Source organism: Canis aureus, chromosome 21, assembly GCF_053574225.1.
Source record: "Canis aureus isolate CA01 chromosome 21, VMU_Caureus_v.1.0, whole genome shotgun sequence".
Classification (NCBI taxonomy): domain Eukaryota; kingdom Metazoa; phylum Chordata; class Mammalia; order Carnivora; family Canidae; genus Canis; species Canis aureus.
The window spans coordinates 46,092,227-46,114,387 of NC_135631.1; the positions used below are offsets into that span (position 1 = coordinate 46,092,227).

At 43.9% G+C, this 22,161-nt stretch overlaps 1 protein-coding gene across 4 annotated transcripts in view; it reads left to right on the forward strand.

The window, feature by feature from the left end:
- POU6F2 (POU class 6 homeobox 2) overlaps positions 1-22,161 on the forward strand; it is a 477,797-nt gene that overhangs the window by 440,751 nt on the left and 14,885 nt on the right. For all 4 annotated transcript variants that reach the window (XM_077864097.1, XM_077864101.1, XM_077864098.1 and 1 more), the window contains one exon: positions 9,952-10,158. In XM_077864097.1, the coding sequence (XP_077720223.1) occupies positions 9,952-10,158 (207 nt within the window). The remainder of the gene's footprint in view (positions 1-9,951; positions 10,159-22,161) is intronic.

The following is a 22,161-nucleotide window of genomic DNA, read 5'->3' on the forward strand; positions in this document are numbered from 1 at the left end:
TTTTAACACTCTTAATTTTGAAGTCATATGTAATAAAGCAGAGATGTTCAGATTTTCTGGCTTTTCCAGATAAGATTGAAGACATTTTTGTTCCTTTGCTAGAATCATCTACAGTTACCTCAATCCTCCACTCTTTCGGACAATGAAAATGTTGGCAATATGCCTGTATTATCTCTTCATATAAAAATACTTTTAATATGTGAGTATCAGTATTTGTATAAGCAATCAACCAAACAAACAAACCAGTCACTAACCATAAGTGATAGATTTCCAAGGGGAAGATGGACTTGGAACAAAGTGGAAAATTCTCCATCCATTTCCAAAAGAATCTCTCCAAATTCCATTTCCCTTGCCCAAAGAAAATTGCATCTAGTGCTGAGAATCTTGTTTATTTGAACTTAGCTGGGAGAACCTTCTCTGTATCACTGGGTGTTTCTGTCCAGTCGCAGATGAAGCCAGTCAACTTTGGATTCCACATCATGCCCAGTCAAACTTTGAGCTGATATTTTGCAAAATTGACTCTTCCCTCTTCTGTCTTCCTCATCCCACCTTCTAGTTAAGTAAAAGCAGAGTGGTAGAGGCAAAATAGTACCATAGAGAAATAAAGAATTTCTAAATAATCCAGAGCTTACCAATATGCTTTTCAGTAGTGCAAATTCATAATTCAGATGCAATTTCAAAACATATGTTGATGGCAGATGCCTATATTGTGTTCAAAAAAGGATTCGTGTCCTTTTTTGACACTGATCTGTCCCCACTGATCACACCACGAATAAGCCATTCAGGCAATTACAAAGATTCCCCACTTAATTCTTATCTCAATGCCGGTTCATCTTGTGTACATTTAATTTAATCTTTTGAGGATACTCTGGAGCAAAACTTTTACTCTGTCAATGTTTCCTAAAGCTTGAGTGGGAACCCAAATAAAAGGGAGAATAGAAAAATCTCATATTTATAGTAAAATACTAAGAACAGATATTACGATGCATCTTAAAATTAAAAAACAAAACCAGAAACACCCACATGCAGAGTGTCGAGTGTGCCACATTCAAGTTGTAGTGTTATTATAATAGGAACTGTCAACAGTTCAGACCATGGCCACAGCTGCTAACTTCATTTTGCCAAAGGACTCAAAAAAGATTCAGGTCCAATAAGAATGATCAGTGTATCAATTGAGTTGACTCTTACCTTGGGAGACCTGTCAGTTCCCTGAGATGGGAAGTCTCTTCCACAATGTTTGCTGCTAATGGGCCACAGAACCAGAGTTCAGGCCATGCTCTATAAGCAAATCATTCCTATAAAACCCCTTTAGAATTGACATGACTTAACCCTGTCTTAGATCATGAAAGTCGAGTGGGATCCTCTTCCCCCTGCCTCATGATTTGGAATTGAAAAACAAACGCACATACATTAGATTTCTTCTTTCTCAACAATTAAACAAATAAAAGACTGTGTTCGAGAGTGTGTTTGGGAGGTTGGGGGTAGTCTTGTACTCATTAATTATATATTTAATTAAAGATCAGATAGGAAATGAAGACCCATATGGACATCTTTATCATGCCTTTTAAATACTGCTGTTGCTGATGAGAACAGTCTTGCTAAGATAACTGCCAAATGACCAGGTTAGATTCCTCCCAAATCTTCTGACCTTCCCTTAGGTATTGTCACTGTGTTCTCCTTTGGTGGGCACTTGGCTTTTCCTGGTGCCACTTTCAGGTTTTCAAGAGCTTTAGTAGCATTTCAGCAATGAAGGCGTTGCCATAGTATTGTGTTGAAGTCAGCTGACTTTTTTTTTTTAAATTTAAACTCAGTTAGCCAACATATAGAACATCATTAGTTCCAGATGTGGAGTCCAGTAGCTTACCGGCTGACATTTCAACAATCAATGTGAGAAATAGCAGCCACCAGCTCTCAGAACTAAGCCAAGTTCATAGTCTATGGGAAGATATATTTTGTGCTCACAGTTTTAAATCCTCCCTCCAGTAATTTGTCAAATCCTCTCTTCTCTTCCAAGTCTCCTCTTGCCTTCATTTCTCCTCTACTTTGCAAGTGTTCTTAGTGAATAAAGTCTCGTGACCCACAGATACTCCTTTTTTAGTATTATTAGCCTTAATGATTAAGGTAAAGGCAGTCTCTAACTTTATATGTTTTGAAAATTACAGATAGGAATAGCTTAGAAAATACTTGCTAATATTCATGATTAAGCCATGTTTAATTCATACAAAACCACTGAACTAAGGGCCCAAAATGCTAACATTCGAAGGAAAACAGAAAAAGATGGTGTCTTCTACTCACACTTGCCCCTCACAAAAGCAGTGATGTGATAGTCGGAAGGGGTAGGACACCAGGGGATAATGACAAACTCAAATCTCTTGATCACATAATTGACAATTATCTCCAACCCCCTTCCCATAAAGTGGGAAAAGAGGACAGAAGTCACCAAGTCAGCAGGGTATGATCCTCAGAGCCTCTCACTGTCCCTGCCAACCTTCTCGATGGCCACAGGCCATCACCTCCCCTTGGATCTGAGCTTAGGCTCTTGCCCCATGACTTCTCTCAGGTACTCAGGGAAACACAGTCTTCTCCGGTGACCTTAAGTTTCCAACAAGGTGCCCCATTCCCAGATCATAATCAAAACTTGGAACCCAACTTATATTTCCCACGGCCACCAGCAGCGTCCCCAGCGGGGCCTCCTCCCTGGTCCGCTGCTGCTGCTGCTTCTGCTACTGGGAAAGAGTAGTCTGGTCCTTTTGTCTTTCCTTGATTCTCCTTTCTTCAGTTTGCTGACTCTGTTCCTGACAAGCCAGGCCAAGGTGGGGAGAGGACAGAGGGGCACACAAAAATGGCCCTCTGTTGAACTGCTAAGAGATGCCCTACCCTCTGGGTCAGCAGATGCCTCAAGCCAGGTTGTCTGAGGCCCAGCTGGGACCTTCCCAGGGCATAGCGCTACAGGCAGTGTGTTTTCCTCCAGCTGCCCACTCCCCTCCCAGGGATTGGTTTTCTCTAGGTCCACCCTTCAAGGCTCTCTCTGTGATGCTGTCCCAGGGCCCACTCCCCAGGGCGTCCTCCGGGACATGATTTTATATGGCTCAGACCTATGACAATGAGTCCAGGGAAACACTCATCCATCTTCGTCTGCTCTCAGGGGGAGTGTAGCAAGAGCTAATGCAGTACTGCCCTCTCTCATCCCTCTCCTTTCTCTTCTTTGCGCTTCTGTCTTTTTCTCTCTTCCCTCTCAGCTCAAAAGCCATAGCATATGACCTTTAGATTCTTTAGGGATATGTTCCCCAAATTTGAGGGGACAATATTTGTTCAACCACCATCATTAACCTAGAGGTGAAGAGAACTCCCTGTGCCCCATCCTTGGGAGTGAGGAAGATACACAGAATATTAAAATTCTTCTGTGTCTGCCCCTCTGGGTTCTGGAAATGCCTAACTGGTCTTTAGCATCACAGTCTAGTCCCTCCCTTGGAATGCAACATCTACTGAATCTGGGTGCTTCTATGGAAACCTCCAACTTAGCATCTATAAGACAAGGAGGGTTTCATTATTTTTCACAGTAAACTTCTGTTTTCTGTTGCTCGAGCTAAACTGTTTTCATGGTGAAATCATAATTTTCAGAAAAATACAAAGGAGCCTTTACAAATTAGCACAAGTGGCAGGAGTTACCACATAGGCATGTGAGCAAAATTAAGTTATAAACGAACATTCGTTGAATCCCATTTTGGTTGGTAAAGCAGTGTTCAGCACTTTGTGCTCATTATCTTATCCTGTCCTTACAGTATCCTTATGAAGTGGACGTCACTATTCTCATTTTACAGATGAACATCCTGAGGTCCTAGGACGTGAAGTAATTCTCTAACAATCTTCCACCAGTTAGTGGCAAAGCCTGGGCTTGAACCTGGCCATGGAGAGTTTTATTCCTCTATACACATATCCTAAATTCTTTTTTTTTCCATATCCTAAATTCTATTAAGGAAAATTATCTTTAATGACTCTTAAGAAGATTTTAGAAAAAAAAAGAAGATTTTAGAAAAGAGGATTGTTTTTACTGATGTTCTTTGCTGTCTTCACAATGTCCAGATTTCATCCAAATTAACCTTCTCGTAATGTGACCGAAAGTGACATTGTAAAGATCCTGGCACCTCTAATTCTTTACTGTCTGTGAGTGTGTTTCCAAAGTTGAAAACCAATGGTAGAGCAGCCAGCAGGGATTCTAATTCCAAATGACAGTGGGAAACATTGGGTAGGTAGATAGTCCCAGGGGTGGAGCACCTCTCAGCACCCGTAACACCCATAAGAAATTCTTTCACACAGTTGCTCAAAAAGTCATCCATTTCTTGCAGATGGCCTAAGATAATTTGTCTCATCTCCTGAGCTCCAGCGATGCCACCTTCAGGCATTGCCATTCCCTCTTCCCATACCCAAGCCAGACATTGTTAATCACTTGGGGTGCTGTATTTTTTCTGAACCCTGGAACCTCCAGAGTTTGGGGACGCCAGGGCCAACTGTTTGACATCGCCAGCAAGATGAAACCCAAGCATCCTTGGTTGAGTGTCTCCCTCTATTGAGCTCCTTCATCTCATCTTCATGCTTTACTCTTCTCTGGTTCAGATCCTCTGCTAAAGCCCCTCTCAACATCCACACCTCTCTTTTTCCCCATCTTGGACAGAGCTACATGCGAGAAGGCACAATTGCATCATGGAAAAATAAATTTTCTTTGGGGAGTAATTGTATTCTCCCGCCTTTCCTGGAACCAACATCCCATCCAGAGCTGCCCAAATAATTCTAAATGGGTTTAACCTTACACCCGGAGCATGGTGAGATCACGATGAATGTGTTATAGAAAGAAGACAAAATCCTGCCTTGGAGAAAGAGAGAGCATGACTGTTGGCAGAAAGGAAGGGGAAGGTGATGGGCTGTTTCCATCCTAGGGATTGCTCACACCACCAGTTCTCTGGCTCCCCAGCGCTCTTTGTTCAATGCTAGTGTTAACAAAAGCCTCTTGACCAAAAGAGTGCTGAGGTTACACAAATATTTGGCAAAGAATTGTCTCTGCTGATGGATTGAAGATGCTGAGAAAGCTGCCGATTTACAGCTTTGCCGGATTTCCTTTTCTTAAAGATATGTGCAACAAAATTGCTTGTCAATTTGACATCTGCAAACACATTCTCCGTGGCAGAGTTTAACAGCATGTCAGAGACAATTACAACATGTGGCCCATCAGAGGACTTCTCTGGATGCCCTGGGCTTCTCTGATGCCAGCATCAGCTGCTGCTGATGACATCAACTGTGGGCAGTGAATAAATTCAGGGCACGTTAATCCTTCATGAGTCCTAATTCATCCCTACTGAGCACCTCAACTGGTGCAAAGTCCATAAGGGCGCTGAATGATAACCTGGTGACCCTGCATTGTTGAGGTTTGCTACGGTCCCAAGATGATCTTTGTGATGGCTAGAGTCCTATTTGCTGCTGAACTGACAACGGTCACCTTTATGTGTAAGCCACCCGAATTTTTATGGCAACAGGGATCCATGTGCTAATGAACACTGGTCATCATTTTAACAATATTTTTCCTTTGCCCTTGCAACGCGGATTTTATTTTCAGTTGTGGTTTATGCTCTTCAGTCCTCTACAGAAAAAGGCAGGAGAACACGAGCGGCAACAACCAAGTAAGTCCTCTGTCAGAGAGGCCAGAACTCTTTTAGGTTGGAAGTTATCATTACAATACCGGTAAGGACCTCGGCCTGGTTAAAGCATTCATCGGATGAGTCATTGCTGCTGGAGCCGCGGCAAAGGCAAAGACATTGAGGATCATTGCAAAGGATGCCCGAGCTCTTTGCTGTGGGATTGATGGGGCAATAACTTGACTCAAAAATTTCTAATATTGCAACCCAGCCATAGAGTAGGTCGTGATTTTGAATTGAAGTGGAAGTCAACGAATCCAGCAACCCCTCTGTCAAGGATTCATGGAGGCATTTTGCTTCACACTTGGACAAACCACAGTAGCATCCTGGCCACTGATCTCCTGTCTGGAGTCTCTCACCACTTCAGTCTATTCTATGTACACCTTCATCTTCACCCCAGAAATAGCTCTATTTCGGCGCTCTTCCCCATACCCTCAAAAGCCTTCATCGAATCCCTTTGCCCAGGTGGAATTTGACACCTTCCATGCTGATCTGTCCCTGCTCTACTGTCTCAATCCCTGTTGCTTGAAAACTAGTCAATGCACCATCCCCCATGTTTCTCATATCCAGCTAGCCTCTTGCTTGGCATGGTTTCTCTGCCCTGCAGAATCCCACCCAACCTTCAAGACTCTGCTCTGCCCTCATTTCTTCAGTCAAGTCTTTCTAGCCACCCTCATCTTTCTCTGGTATCACTCATTCATTCCCAGTATGTCTTTGAGCACCCATCACATGGATATGGAGATTCTTATCGGATAGTCCTTGCCACTTGTTTGGTACATATCACTTCTCTGGTGAATTGTTAGAATCTTTGCAAGCGATGTACCTGCCTTGTTGCCCCTTCCTCTGCCCCCAGGTGCATCTTTTTGGCCTTCTCCTTTGCAGGCTAAACAGAGAAGAGTCTATAGGCACGAGGCTGCTCTGCCAGAGTCCTTGGCATCTTAGGACAGCCGGAAATCCTCTTGTGGAGTTAATGTCTTGGTCAAGCATCATAGCCTCCTGGCCTTGTTCCCTCAGCAACACGTCTTTCCATCCAGACTCTCGTAGCAGCAAATCCTTAGCTCTGGGAGTCACAAACTCAAACTCCAAAGGCTAGTCTTAGGGTTACAGAAGTCTCCGGAGCATCCTCTCTCTCTTTGCCCTCAAGTCAGAGGTCTCCTAACATCAAACCTCAGTTTTAATTTCCTGATTTCCTGAGAACATGTGTAGATTAATATCAAAAGTCCTCTAAATTAAAATACAATTTCTGCAAGTAAAACTGCCAACTTTACACCAGTGCCAAGAGCCTCACACCACAGCTGCCTGGGCGTCCCTGGCTTCCACGTTGAGATCTCTCTGGCGTCAGGATCCGAGGAGCATTCTGGTGAGATCTGTGGAGGTCCTGAAAGGAGTCGTGGCCAACCTAAGAAAAATAGGCACATCTGGAAATTTTTAGACAACACAGTGTGTGATCATCGGTACCCTCGATGAACGGGAGCACGTGAAAACCAGCATGCTGTAGTACACTGTAGGATGTTAGAAAAACCCCCATAGGGCGCTGCCAAGTTCTTGACGTCCCAGATGGTTGTCCCAACTCGCCTGCAAGGGGAACAAAAATGAGAAATGCATAGCTTCACAGACTTCTAGACCTTCGAACTGTCAGACCCCACCCCACCCCAGAGCTGGCGGGCAAACCCTCCTTACTACAGGGTCCTTCCACTCATGAAATTCTGGATGCCTCTGGCTCCAACACTAGTGCCGTCCTACCCTCAGCAAGTGATGCTGGGACCCACGGAAGAAGAGAGAAGCCGGTGGGGAGGAGACGTAAGTGGCACCATGTTTTAGTAATGTCAAGCACAGTGTTGGGAGCGAGGATCCGCTTACGGGAAAGGCTGGCGAGTCGTTTGCATTCGCCTTTCTTCTTTCCACCGGGAAAGCAGGCAAAGCATCTCATTACCATGAGGCACGCACAGACTCACAGACTCGTGTCAATCTTCTCGGAGCCGAATGCCTCCCAGCATCACAGCGTGCTCGTAGCTGTCAGGTGCTGTGCCTCACTCTGAAGCCTTCTCCCGGGTTACTTACTCACACTGGCTCTGAAACACGCTGACATTCTGCCTAAAATAGAACCCACCACCCTGCCACCCAAACGAATCCAGTTTCTATAGGCTTTCAACTCAGGCCCATCCAATGGAGTGGGCTTCTCAGGCCTAAGACATGGGGAGGCCAGAGAGGACTGGTCAGCGTAGACGCGGGACAAGGAGCTGGCTCCCCAGGCCTCTCCACACTGCCCGTGGGGTCAGAGGAACAACCTTTGAATCCCGAGCTGCTTCATGCAAGACCACTCATCATCAATCAAGTACTTATGTGCTCTGATCTATTGATGTGGACTCCTCTTGACCTTGCTGGCCCTGCTGAGGCTGTGGGACGGATCCTGTGGGCTTGCTCAGTGAGACCGCAGAGCTCCGGACTCCCTGAGGGCCTGCTGACCACTCTCGAAGCAATTACTTGAATTCCATGGGCATCCCCCTGACAACTGCCACCCATTCTGAGTGTTCACACAGCTCCTCCATTAGTGCCATCCCACAGGGACTTTTGTGGTGGAAGTGATGGTCAGGTGGGCAAGGGGGCACCCTCTCCATCCTGATCTCTGTCTCTGAATGGTGTGGTCTTGCGATTCTTCTGCGGTCCTGGTTGCATCTGGGATCTTGGTGATAACTGAGTCTAGAAACCATTCGTTCAAAAGATGGATTGAGAACCTCTGTTCAGAGCCCTGTTTGGAGTACTGTGGGGGGCGGAAGACAGAATCATCTATAAACTCAGACCACAAGCAGCTTATTGTTGGGAGGGAAATTGCAGAGATGCAGTGTCCTCTCTCAATGTCCTCCATGTGGTGGGAACTAGATCACAGAATGGAAGAGCAACCACCTGGGGCTCAGCAGACTCAGACTCCAGCTCTGTCACTTACCAACGCCCCCATCAAGTGACAGCTGAGGCTCCATTGTCTTATCCACCTCTAGGGAGTGGACTAATGCCCAATTCATGGTGGATGTAAGAATGTGGGATGAAATGAAACCATATACATAAAAGCACTCTCCGAGACAGTATTATTACTATGTCTTGGTGGCCCCTAGGCCACGTTACCACAGTTCACATCTGGGAGGGGACCCTGGAAGGTGACTCAAAGAGCAGAACTGCTTGCCCATCCTGTGCTGTATGGAGGGAAAAGCATCTAACTGTCAGCTCTGTGACTCCCCCAGAAGAATCCAAAACTTTGGAAAACATAGATCATATTTTCATTTGTACCGATTAAATTGGCCTCTAGCAACATATGAATGTGATCTGTATCTCCAGGTCTCATAGACACCCTGAACATTTACTACCCTGCCCATGCTCCCTTCCTTCTTAGCACAGTGACTGGGGCCAGCCGGCTCCCCCCTGCAATACCCACACGATCCTTTCACTGAAGCCAGAAGCTACTAGATGCAAACAGAAACCTTCTCTGCCACCTGCCACTGAAACCCTGAACTTCTAACCCCTAAGACCCAGTTTCAAACATGCTGTTCATAATGCACATTTTCAAAATTTTCATCCTCAGTTGTCATTCCAATTCTATTTTAAGAGTTTCAAACACTTGTTTGTGATCATAATTCTTGAAAGCCTTCAGAAGGCTGAGGCTCCTTGACTGAGCTTGTAGGTGACACCGCTAGGAATGGAATCTTGTCTCCCTGATGTCAGAATCTGGGCTCTCAGCCACCACAAGCATCAGGGTGCTGAGGCCCACTCCTGCTGGGATGCCAGGGACCCTGAGAGAGGAGCAGGATGCTGGTGAAAGGAAGCAAGATGGAGAGAGCAGAGGAGAACGGGGAAGGGGAAAGGATGTGAGGGAGCACGCTGGGTCTGAGACCCTCCTCTGGGAAAGGGATATGGCTCCCCCGCTAGACGAGGGCTTGGGTGCCATGAGAGCTCCATCTTCTGCCTGGTTCTGAGACAACAAAGCAGATGCCTCTACTGCCCCAGCAGAAATCCCAAGCTTATCCGAAGCTTGACTTTACTTTCAAGTAAGATGCTTTCCCTGCCTTTCCATGCACTCCGTTCATGCGTGCTTATTCTCCTGCAGATGCTCAGGCCCTGCCACTGCCTTCCACACCCACCACTCCTGATCTGGTCAGTCTCTTGGTCAGCTCTTGGGAGCCTCCTGCACAGAGCAGGGCATGAGTGGTCTTCAGTTGCATGTGTATATCCAGAGCAGAGCCCAGCACCTCACCTTTGGGCCTGTCTCTTTCAGATCATTGGGACTATTCCTCTGATGCCGAATCCGGGGCCATCAAGCCAAGCAGCGAGCGGCACTCAGGGCCTCCAAGTACAGCCCATCACCCCCCAGCTCCTGACCAACGCCCAGGGCCAGATCATTGCCACAGTCATCGGAAACCAGATCCTGCCAGTGATCAACACCCAGGGCATCACGCTTTCACCCATCAAGCCTGGCCAGCAGGTAACAGCTCCACGTCCAGGCAGCCATGGCTACCTGGACCTCTCTCCTTACCGCTCATCTCCTGTTTGGTCTCAATCAATGGAGAGTAATCTTTAAATCACAGACTATTTAATCCTTGATCTGAACACATCACTCATTTTAAAAGGCAAGTAGTTCTTTTTTCATTCTTAGAGAACATGGGTAACAGTGCTCTAATCCAAAAACAGGAATATTTAAGTAATAAGCAGATAGTGCCTAAAATCCAATAGGGATACACATCCTTTCTTTGTCACTTATGATACTTAATTTTCAGACCATTTATTTTTTAATACAAAAATTTTATTTTTTAAATTACATTTAATTAATTTATTTTTATTTATTTTTTTATTGGAGTTCAATTTGCCAACATATAGCATAACACCCAGTGCTCATCCCACCAAGTGCCCTCCTCAGTGCCCATCACCCAGTCACCCCAACCCCCCGCCCACTTCCCCTTCCACTACCCCTTGTTCATTTCCCAGAGTTAGATGTCTCTCATGTTTTGTCACCCTTGCTGATATTTTCACTCATTTTCTCTCCTTTCCCTTTATTCCCTTTCACTAATTTTTATATTCCCCAAATGAATGAGACCATATAATGTTTTTCCTTCTCCGATTGACTTACTTCACTCAGCATAATACCCTCCAGGGCCCTCCACCTCGAAGCAAATAGTGGGTATTTGTCATTTCTAATGGCTGAGTAATATTCCATTGTATACATAGACCACATCTTCTTTATCCATTCATCTGTCGATGGACACCAAGGCTCCTTCCACAGTTTGGCTCTTGTGGACATTGCTGCTATAAACATCGGGGTGCAGGTGTCCCGGCGTTTCACTGCATCTGTATCTTTGGGGTAAATCCCCAGCAGTGCAATTGCTGGGTCATAGGGCAGAACTATTTTTAACTCTTTGAGGAACCTCCACACAGTTTTCCAAAGTGGCTGCACAGTTCACATTCCCACCAACAGTGCAAGAGGGTTCCCCTTTCTCCACATCCTCTCCAACATTTGTGGTTTCCTGCCTTGTTAATTTTCCCCATTCTCACTGGTATGAGGTGGGATCTCATTGTGGTTTTGATTTGTATTTCCCTGATGGCCAGTGATGGGGAGCATTTTCTCATGTGCTTGTTAGCCATGTCTATGTCTTCCTCTGTGATCAGAACATTTAAAAAAGGGTCAAGAAGAAACCAAGACTGCTTATGCTTAAGCAAGTCTTACATGCTTTAACTGTAAATGAAAAAAAAACTTCCTTTGCACAATAAAGCAGGGAATGTCCCATAACAGGGCAGGTACATACCAAAGTTTAGTATCATCACAGAGGTGGGAGTGACCAACTTTGTCTGAAGAGTGTTGAGTTCTCATAGAGAAAATGGTTCAGAAGCTGAGTCTTGATGGGGAAGATGGAGTCATGATGGGATCACCCAGATGCCAGGCCATGGGGATGCCAGGCACCAAGGCAAGGAAATATGAAGGATGGAGTGTCATGAAACAGAAAGGGTCATGTGACTGGAGCACAGGGGGAGGCTGAGGACAGTCGTGGAAGGGCTCCGTGATCAAGCTGGGAAGGATGGGCTTTGTCTCTGTGTGATCTTAACCACATCTTTGTACCCCCATTCCTCGTCTGTAAAATGGGAAGAATCAGCAATCTCCCAGAGTGGTTGTGAGGATAAAATAAATCAAGATATATGGAGTAGTTAGTGCCTGGCTACACAGCAAGCACTTACATAGTCATGATGATGGTGATGACCATCTACTCTGCAGCCCTGGGAATCTATAAGAGGTATTTAAAGAGAGGAATGACACATTCAGCTTGATTTTTCAAGAAAACAACTCTAACTTGGGGAGCAGATGGAGGCTGAGCTGAAGTGGTGAAACATCTATTGTAAACAAACCATTTAGGAGACTAGAGCAAAACACGAAAAGCAATTTATGAAAGCCTGTGCTGGATAGCTGGAATGGAGGATCTGGAATTGTAGTAGCACTCAGGATGGGATCTGAGAGTCATGAGTGTGTACCTTGTAGCTGCAAACAAATCCAGCAGCTAGAAAAATCAGGAGGAGCAAGAGAAGGAAGGAAGACAAAGGAGTCACTTTGGGAAACATCAGCTTTTAAGGAATAGAAAAGGAAGGGAGAGATGGAAGATGCGTCTGAATAAGTAGGAGAGAAATCCAGAGGCTAACGATCTAGCATCCAAAAGTTTTTTTTAAAGTAGGAAGTGGATACAGTGTCAAAGGCTGCAGAGATGAGACTAGGTGAAGCAATGGAGAAACATCAATTCCTCTCTTTCTTTGTTGTAACGCTTTAAAGTCTGGATCTGCTCTGTTTGAAATGTTTGAAACCAGTAGCTGGAGGAGTTAAGAAGCAAGAGTTGGACGAGGCTAAGACCCAGATTTGCAGTTGGAAGGGGCAGTAACAAAGGAAAGGTATCAAGAGGGGAAAACAAAAACTGACAGTGAGTGCGTGACTGAGTAGATGGCCTCATGAGTTGTTGGAAGTCTGTACAATGTAAAGCACCCAGCAAGGAAATAGAATACAAAGAAAAAAGGAGGAAGAAAGCACTGCTAAATTCTTCATCATCCATCTGCACCAAAGTAGGAGTATCTTTCCAGAGACCTCAGCCATTTGGCTTCTGATCCAGCCATGCATACAGCCCATTCTTAGTGGCACTCAAGGGCTGTGCTTGGAAAATCCAGTTGCTTGTTCAATAAATATTTTTAAAAATCAGTGTACTATATATATTTATTGAGCACCTGCTATATGTCAGGCACTGTACCTAGAAGCTACGCTGGAGGACAGGACTGATATCAGGAGCCCTTCCTTCAGGGAGTTCACAGCTAGTGAGGAAGATGGACATTCATCAAAGACTTGCACAAATATGTACCTAAGGTCTACAGTAAGTGCCATGAGGGTGTAGCGAGGGGATCTGTGAGTGGGTCTAGCAAGGATCTTCTCCTTCTCCTTCCCCATCTCCTCCATTGAGGGTCGAACATCAGGAAAAACCAAGTCAGGTGTGAACATGCTTCCCAGAGACGGAGACTCTGGTCTGATGCCCTGTGGTTCTCCCCCCCAAATCTAATCACTGCCTGGGGATCCCAGGTTCCCAGCCCCTACTCTTCTTCCTCAGCTTAATCATAGGCAGGGTTGCAGTCCCTGCCAGATGTATCACTGAGGACTTCCTTCCCCTCTCCCCACCCCGATCTCTCCGCTAGCTTATTTCTTTTACTATGTACAAGATGCCATTGGACTCTCTACCTTCTAAATGGTTCCCTAAATAAGGCAAGAGCTTCTATCTTTTATTGGCTTTTTAAGACCTATTTCTATCTGTTCAACCTTATGCTAAAATTATCTCTAGGGGGAAAAATGAGATCAGCCTCTTTTCATACAGTCTGCTGAACACTATTTCTGTCAGCAAAGCCAAGTTGTAAATTGCCACAAAGGTGATGAATCAATTAGAAATCATCAACATTTAATACAAAGTAGCTCTCATTCTCATCCTGGATTTCAGAGGAGGTGCATTTAGGTGATAGACAATTTCAGTTACATAAAATTACAACTCTAGTTTTGAGGTAGTATGGTTTTAATCCAGGAGAAGGGCCTAATCAAGAAATGGCAAATAAGAGACAGATACGGGGCCATTCCTCAACAACTTGCCCGAAGTAGGCATCATTGATCCATTTCCACAGTCCCTCTCCTGAGCCCAGATGCACCTCAGAAACATTCTCACACCGCACTTGTTGGTCCTTGGAACAAACTTCATTTTCACTGTGGGAACATTTGGTCCTGTGCTGGTCCAACCACCATGACTGGCTTCTTCACTATAGAATTGGAGACCTAGCAACTGGGAAGAAACAGCCAGGCCCTTGGGGGTGTGCCTTGAGAATCCACTTTGTGGCAGTTATGACCAACATCCCAGGGAGCAGGATGGTCCTGGGCGACATATGCACAGACACCTCTCCCGTGTGTGCCTGCTGAGAGAATACACAAGCACATCCAGAGAAGAGTTGCATGCGAACCTTCCTGAAAATCGACATCACAGCAGGCACCCCTGGGCCTGGCCCTCTTGTTCCAGGCATGTGCCAGTGGTCTATTCTATTCCCAGAAAGATCAAGGGGAATGAATGGAGAACCTGGTCAGAGACATCAGGAAATGGTAGCAATAAATGGACAACTATTTCTTGGCATCCACTCTGAAACACCTTGAAACACCCAGGAGCATATAGTAAAGTTAACAAGTTGGGTGAATTGACAGGAGATGCTCAAGTCTGAGTCCTGGATATAAAAGCTGGGATCCTGAGGATAGCAGATCATAAAATGCCCAAGAGTCCAAAAGTACAAAGCTCAGAGCTGGAAATATAACGATAGTGGTCTTCAATTTTTTCTTTAAATATTACCCTTTCCATTGAAGAAATATAATACAGACAACCACTAAAAAATAAAGGATTTCTATCATACTGTAGAGAAGTTTCTCAATTTATTTTTTCATATGATTTATGACAAATGCCTGATCTCACAAGAGCATAGTTCCAACAGTAAAATACGTCATAAATTATAGGAGCAGAAAGTTCCCTAACTCACACTCAGAAAAGAGTTCACTTTCATGGAGTGAAGTACAGAGCCCTCAGACCAGACAACCTGGGGTGATTTGCTTTAATTTAATAAAAACAATTACATCTTTAATTTCAGTTTTATATCTGCTTACCAGGAATTAAAGGAACCTGAATAAAATCTTAGAGTGGACCTTCAACTACTCTTGATGATGATTTATTCCAATGATAAAAGATTGAGAACCTGCAAAGTTATCATCTAGAATACAAGCAATATGGTTTTTAAATACATACCAAAATTTGATAGACCTAGATATAGCCTTCACAGCATCACATCAGAGATTCTTGGTGAGCAATGCAAGAGAATAAAAGTTAGAAAAAGACTAGATAAAAAAAGAGACAGAGAAAGATATAAGTATCTTTCTGTGCATGAAAAAAAAAAGGTACTTAAGACAAAATAAATGATGGAGCTTGAAAGTAACGTTTTCTTCCTTCCATGAGACTCTTTACTGTGGAATATGGTGGACTCCCCATCGAAGTGAGAAGGCCTCACATCCCCTGGTTTGCTCTTGCGACCCTGTGACCATGAATTAATGATTTCTCCATAAGCAGCAAAGACATCATTTTTGTGTATATTTTATTCTCCCTTTGACTAAACTCCAACAAAAGTTAATGGGAGTTTTAGCGTCGTTAACGGCGTAGAGACATTTGAAAGGAAGGATGTTGCAACTTGTAAAATCAAAGCATTGAATTTTTTCAAAAAGTTTTTTCAATATTTTATTTATTTATTTGAGAGAGAGAGAGAACACAAGCAGGGGGAGCTTCGGAGGCAGAGGGAGAAGCAGAGTACCCCTGAGCAGGGAGTCCTCTGGGGGGCTCATCCCAGGATGCTGAGATCATGACCTGAGCCAAAAGTAGATGCTTAACCGTCTGAGCCACCCAGGTGCCCCAAATTTTTCACCATTTAAAGGCCATAGCTATAATACTTGGAGACCGCCATCTATGAAGGCTTTCAATTTCTCTTCAAAAAGTAATCTTGGTGTTAATAGGAAACCAAAAGAGGGTAGGACATTTACATTGGCTCCCCCAACAGGCCATCTGATTATCCAAATCCATTCATTTTGTTTTTCAAGCAAGTACAAAATGTACTCCTTTTCCTGTTTTTGAAAATCAACTATACTTCCCAGTCTGCCCCCCTGTATCGGTGGCTCCCAATCTCTTCCTTGGAGCCACCCACAATGAGACATCGGTGAGCTGTTTCCACCCACAAGGGAGCCAAGATGGCACAGGAGTTTTTCTAGATGCATGAAGTGTGTATCAGTGACTCCAGCCACGCAGCTGGCATCCACCCTCCTGGTCTCCCCTTGCCAGTCAAGCCCGGCCCACAGGGGACGTGCTCCCTGCACATGCTGTGCCCTGGCCTCCAATACCTTTCCAGCCTTCTCTATCTGGCAAACTTGGGCCACCGTCTCTCGGTCCCTCATCTCTCCTTCTGGAAGCTTCCCTACACTGCTCCCCCAGCCTTGTTTTCCCCATTTTTCCCCCGCCCATTCATTTTCATCCACTGTGCTGTCATTAGGGATCCGCACCCGAAAAGCAGGGACCTGACTGACTTGGCCTCATTCAGGACCCTGCCCACGGGGGGGGGCGCTCAGTCATTGTGTTTGGTTTAATGGCTGCCCCGTCATGGGCACCAGCATCCCAGAGCCACACTTCCAAAGCAGCCCAGCTCCGGCCTTTCTGTGCCTTTCCAATTCTGCGTCTTCTGTCAGTTTCCAGTATGTTCCAAGGTAGCGCCTGCAGGTGAGCTTGAGAGGGGCTCCCACATGACGCTGCCTTCATCATTCATCTCTTTTCTGAATGTCAACGTGTTCCTCTCATCAGCCTCTCCCACCTAAGCATCTCAACTTCATTTAATCCCTCGTTTCCTGCCCTGCTCTGGGCCATCATCGTGCTTATAGAGCTGGCCCGGGCTCATGGAGAGAACCAGAAGGGAAGTCCAGGGAGTCTCCTGGACCCTGCCAGAAGGAGAGCTCCCTCCTTACTTTTTTCAAACTTTCCAAGACATAATTCAAATCTCCACTGAATGTCCTGTTTCAGGTGCTCAAAGTCGCTCAGGCCAGCTTGTCGTGATGTAAGCCCTAACTCTTAGCAAATCTAAAACCCATGCTCCTGTCCTACCCACAGCAGAATAAGCAGCTCAGTAACATTCAGGTGATCATTATATCCTTCCTCCTTCTTGAAGGTTCTTATTAAATCTGAGCGGTGGCTTCTCTTGTTTGGACATAATAAATCCCCTTCCTATACCCTTTTTTGAAGAGAAGCTCTTTCAAAAACCTCATGTGGTCCTTCAACCATCAGCATCACTTGGTAACTTGTTAGAAATGCAAACTCTTGAGCTCCATCCCAGATCTACTGCATCAGGCACTCCGGGCAAGGGTAGGGGGGTATGATCTGTGTTTAAACGGCCCTTCCAGGTGATTCTGACAAATGCTAAATCTTGAGACCCACTGACTTAATTTCTCTTCAAGCTATTATAAGGTACACAGTGGACACTCAGAAAAATGCCAGCCAGTGCAGGGAGGGATGTCCTCCTGCAAGCTCTTGCTTCTGCTAGAACTCTTGGGATTGTGTTCACGTTCTCATTGCGTCACATGGGGATTTAACGTGTCATTCATTATGGCTCCCTGACACATTTGTAAAAGGCCAGACCTCTTCCATTTTGCCTTGGCATATTTGGAGAGTTTTCCCTTCCCCAAATTCATCTCTCTATATTTAATTCCATTTGAATTTTACTGTTTATATGCATTCATTTTTCCAACTTGTCTAGCACATTCTGCATTTTATTCCACTTTCCAAGACACTTGTCACCTCCACTTATTTTTATAGCACTTGTGGATTTAATTAGAAGATGCTGTATTCCAGAAACTAAAACATTATTAAGGATATATTGTGTTACACATGGAAGCTATAAGGGGAGCAGGGGCATAGAAAATTAAGAACGTCTATAAAGGGTGCTTGTACTCAAATTTACTTTTGTTGAATATGTTAAACACCCAGAAATTCCAACCAACACGAACAAATCAATGAAGCCAGCCTCTGGAAGGCAACAGGAAGGGAAAAGCTTTTCATACTCTGTCCTTCCCTGTTTGTAATTTCTGTACAAAATAGACATTCTTCCCTCCTTCCCTGGATAGTCCAAAGCCCCAGGCTAACATCAACCGGCCTGTCCCCTCCCCTTTTTTGTTGGATCTGTGCTCTCAGCTTGTATGAGTCTGCTTGGGCTGCCATAACAAAGTGCCACAGACAGGGTGACATTTATTGTCTCACTGTTCTGGAAGCTAGAGGTCTAACATCACTGTGTCGGGCAGGGATGCCTTCTCCGGAGGCCCCTCTCCTGGGCTTGCAGGGGGGCCACCTTCTTCCTGTGTCCTCATGTGATCTTCCTGCTATACCAGTCTGTGCCCTAATCTCTTCTTTTAAAAACACCAGTCATATTGGATGAAGCCCTGACCTAAGGACCTCATTTTAACTCAATTACCTCTTTGAAGACCCAATCTCCAATTTTAGTCACATTCTGAGATACTAGAGGTTAGGACTTCATCCTATGAATTTGGGGTGGGACACATTTCAGCCCATAATGCAGCCTATTTACATCTGACTTACAGCTCAATAAAAGGCAAGAAAGTGATTACCAGAACTTAGGTGAGAATAAATTCCAGCTCCTTTAGGCAGTGCAGTGAGGGTATTGTGAATAGAAAATATGATCAAATAAATGGGATACTGAGAAAAGTACATTTGGAGGACTGCAAATAACTGGGACTCATTATATTAAGCAAAAGACAATCTATAGGCAACTCCATCGAGGATGTGGCCCAGACTACACCAAAATCATAATGCTCTGGCCACCTCTGACCACCATGTTTTTCCTAAAAAAATAAAAAATAAAAAATTAAATTAAATTAAAAATATATATATGATATTTTAAATACTTCAGGACCTGTAGAAAATAATCCCAAAATAGAAAAATACTTAAATTGTGGTATTTAGCAAAACAGATGAGATATGGTCAAAATTATAGACCATGATTTACCCTCCTGCCCATTTACTCTAGCATGTGTTCACCATGACCAATGTGAACACATCTCATTTGTTTCCACACCACTCAGCTAGAGCTTCCTGATGTCTCCCTGACTCATAACTGTCTCCAGTGGTAGACAGGAGTGGGGCAGCCATGTGCCTGCTGGAAGGAGCCCTGGCTCCTGAGTCAGACTTCCCTGGATTCAAAGCTCAGTTATTTATACCAGCTGTGTGACCCCAGGTAAGCCAGCTGGTCTTTTTAGGTCTGTTTCCTCTTCTGTAGTGACAACACCAATACCTAACCAAGAGAGCTAATCTCAAGATTTAAAAGTATACGTAAGAACACATGGGAAGCATCCCATAAATGGTATCCGTGTAGTTGGCCTCTTAAGATCAAGGCAATGTCATAAAACATCTGCCTCATAGAAGCTTCTAAGTTTCCCTTTCTCTCCAGGAAGGAAAAGGAAAGAAGCCTTTCCTCCAGGATCCTACTCGCTCCCTAATTCCCCGCACTTTCTTTTGTAAACACTTCCACTTTTTATGGCCAGTTACATTTGAGGCATTATACAGACACCTTGTTCTTTTGCCAGTAATTATGCAGTACAAGTCATACATGATTTTCATATTTAAGTCAGGGTCTAAAAAAACAACATGGTTAAACCTAATTAAATAACGTTTTTCTAATACTGGTTATTTAAAGTCTTTGAAATTTTTATACTGAAATCCCAGGGGTTTCATGAAGTGGCTTAAGCCTCTGCTTTCCCTTTCTTTATTTGATATATATATTTTTCAGCATAATATTTCTAAAGATTAATGCATCAAAACCATTAAGCAAAGAATATCACAGATGAGGCTTTTTTGTCATTTATCTGAAAGAATTGCAGCTTTAGGGATAGGAAGTAACAGAAATGTTACTCTAACATCCTCTTTTTCTGAGGGAGGAATTTATCAAAGAGGGTAAATCTCTGGGTTCTTTTTGATAAGTACAAAAGGCTATATTCTATCTGGACTTATAAGTGATTCTGGAATTAACAGATACATGTTTATACATTCCCTACACTGGACTGAGATATATGGGCTCCATTAAGGATGCTACTGCTAATATAATCGTGATTCTTGACAAGTAAGAACTTTTTGGAATTTTTCTTATTTCTTCCATACTGTTTGGCTAAACTCTGGAGGGAAAGCAGAACCCCAGTTTCCTGGAAGAAATAAATCCTTCTTAGATTCTTACATATCTTAGAGTCATCTCATTCTTTGACTGTGTGGACACAGAACAAGCTCTTACAAGAACAATTTTGTTTTCCTATTGAATTTCTTCTCCTGCATTGCTTAATGCATAAGCCCTGTTTGCCTTTTGACTATTTTGTGATTGCAGCCCATTAATTTTTTTCTCTACTAAGTTGTATCTGAAGAAGAAAAATTTTAATTGATTATTGTCTTACCCAGTTTCTTGATGGTACCTTACCACACCCAGGGCCAATAAAATATTGATGGCATGGTAAAACGGAAGGCTATCTCATGATTCAGTGACTCAAAACTGTGAAAAGCTTTTGTCAAGTAACAATATTTAGAAGGACAACTCAATAAGTTAGAAGGGGTAGACTGACATGCAAATATCTATCACATTTTATTAAGCAAATTAAAAATAGATTTAATCTTTAATATGTGTCCCTACAGAATAAAATTTACTGGATTCCATTGTTGGTTATGTGCTCAGCAGATTGCCTAATTACTTTGGGCAGATGCTTGATGCATATTAATTGGGGTTCCATGTCAATTATCACTATCTTTTATTCACAATATCGCCTCCACTTAGCACAGTTCAGTAACAATAAGGATGTTCATTTGAGAAGGAATGGCAAGTGATTCTGAAGGGGGACAACATGGCATTCCAGAAAGAGCTCTGAGCTATAAGTGAGAGTCTAGGTTCTAATGTGCTTCAGACTGCATGACCTTGGACCAGTCATTTATTTGTCATAATCATGCAGGGTGTATCTGCTGCATAGGGATGTCATGGGAATCTGGGGAGCAAAAGCATTGCCACAAGGGGCCAGAAGGGGAAATAGCTCCTTATGTACCTCTCCAAGGTAGCACCTTAGTCACAGTTAATTGAAGGTTAAAAAACACGTTCCAGAATTTAAAAGACTGGTAAATCCCAAGCATTGGCAAGAATGTAGAGCCGCTGGATTTTTCAGATATTTCTTGTGAGAATACGAAATGCTCCAACCACATCGGCAATCAGTTTGGTAGCTTCTTTTACAAAGTGCAACATGCATGTATAGTACAATGCAGGAATCCCACGATTCCACTCCTAGTTATTTACAGAAGAGAAATGAAAACACAGGTATACACAAACACTCGTACATAAGTGTTTATGACCATGCTGCTCATGATAGACCCAAACTGGAAATAACCCAAGTGTCCATCAATGGATGAATGGATAAACAACCTATGGCATAGATATCTATGTAAATATAGATGTATACACTACAAGTATATACTATATGTCCTACTCAGCAGTGAAAGTCATGATATTGCTGACACATGCAACAGAATGAATCTTAAAAAGAGTATGAAGGCAAAAAAAGCCAGATAAAAGAAAAATGTACCATTCCATTTTAAGGATTATGCCAAACGAGTCCATTGTGAAGGAAAGCAGAGCAGTGGTTGTCTGGGGCCGGGCATTGGGAGGAAATCGATTGCCAGGGGGCTTAGGGGACTCTACAGGATGATGGGAAGGAAGGTTCTATGACTTGATTATGATGGTAGTTTCACAGGTGTATCTATTTGGTAAAACTAACCAAACTGACCGCTTGAAATGGGTGTATTTTATTATGTATAAATTATCTCTCAATAAAGTTTAATGAAAAAATGAACACACACACACACACACACAGGGAAAGCAATGACAAATGTGAGGTTGACACATCCCAGGCTGGCTGTCAGATACTGAGAAGGTGATCAAAGATCAGGTCAGGCCCTGATCTATCCCACCAAAGTTCAGGACCTGACCTGATTCTACTCCCAGGCTGACTTCCTTCTATAAAAACTCTGCTACACCTCTGTGATTCACACTCTGGGAGTGTGAAGATGGCCATGAAGGCAATTTGCAAACCAAGTAGTGCTATCTCCAATCACAAAGCCAGTGACAGCTGAGGCCGATCGTGCACCTGTCCAGGATCTTGAGCAGCCCCCTTCGTGTCAGCTTCTTGGGAAGGGCAAAACACAGATGGTGGGATCCCCCCTGAGTCTCCAAGGGGACCCCGTACTTGCAATCACTTGCCTTTCCTCCAACCCTCCTCTCCTGAGCTGGGCTTCTCTCACTACCCAGGACAGCCGGCCTTTGAGAACCTGTAAAG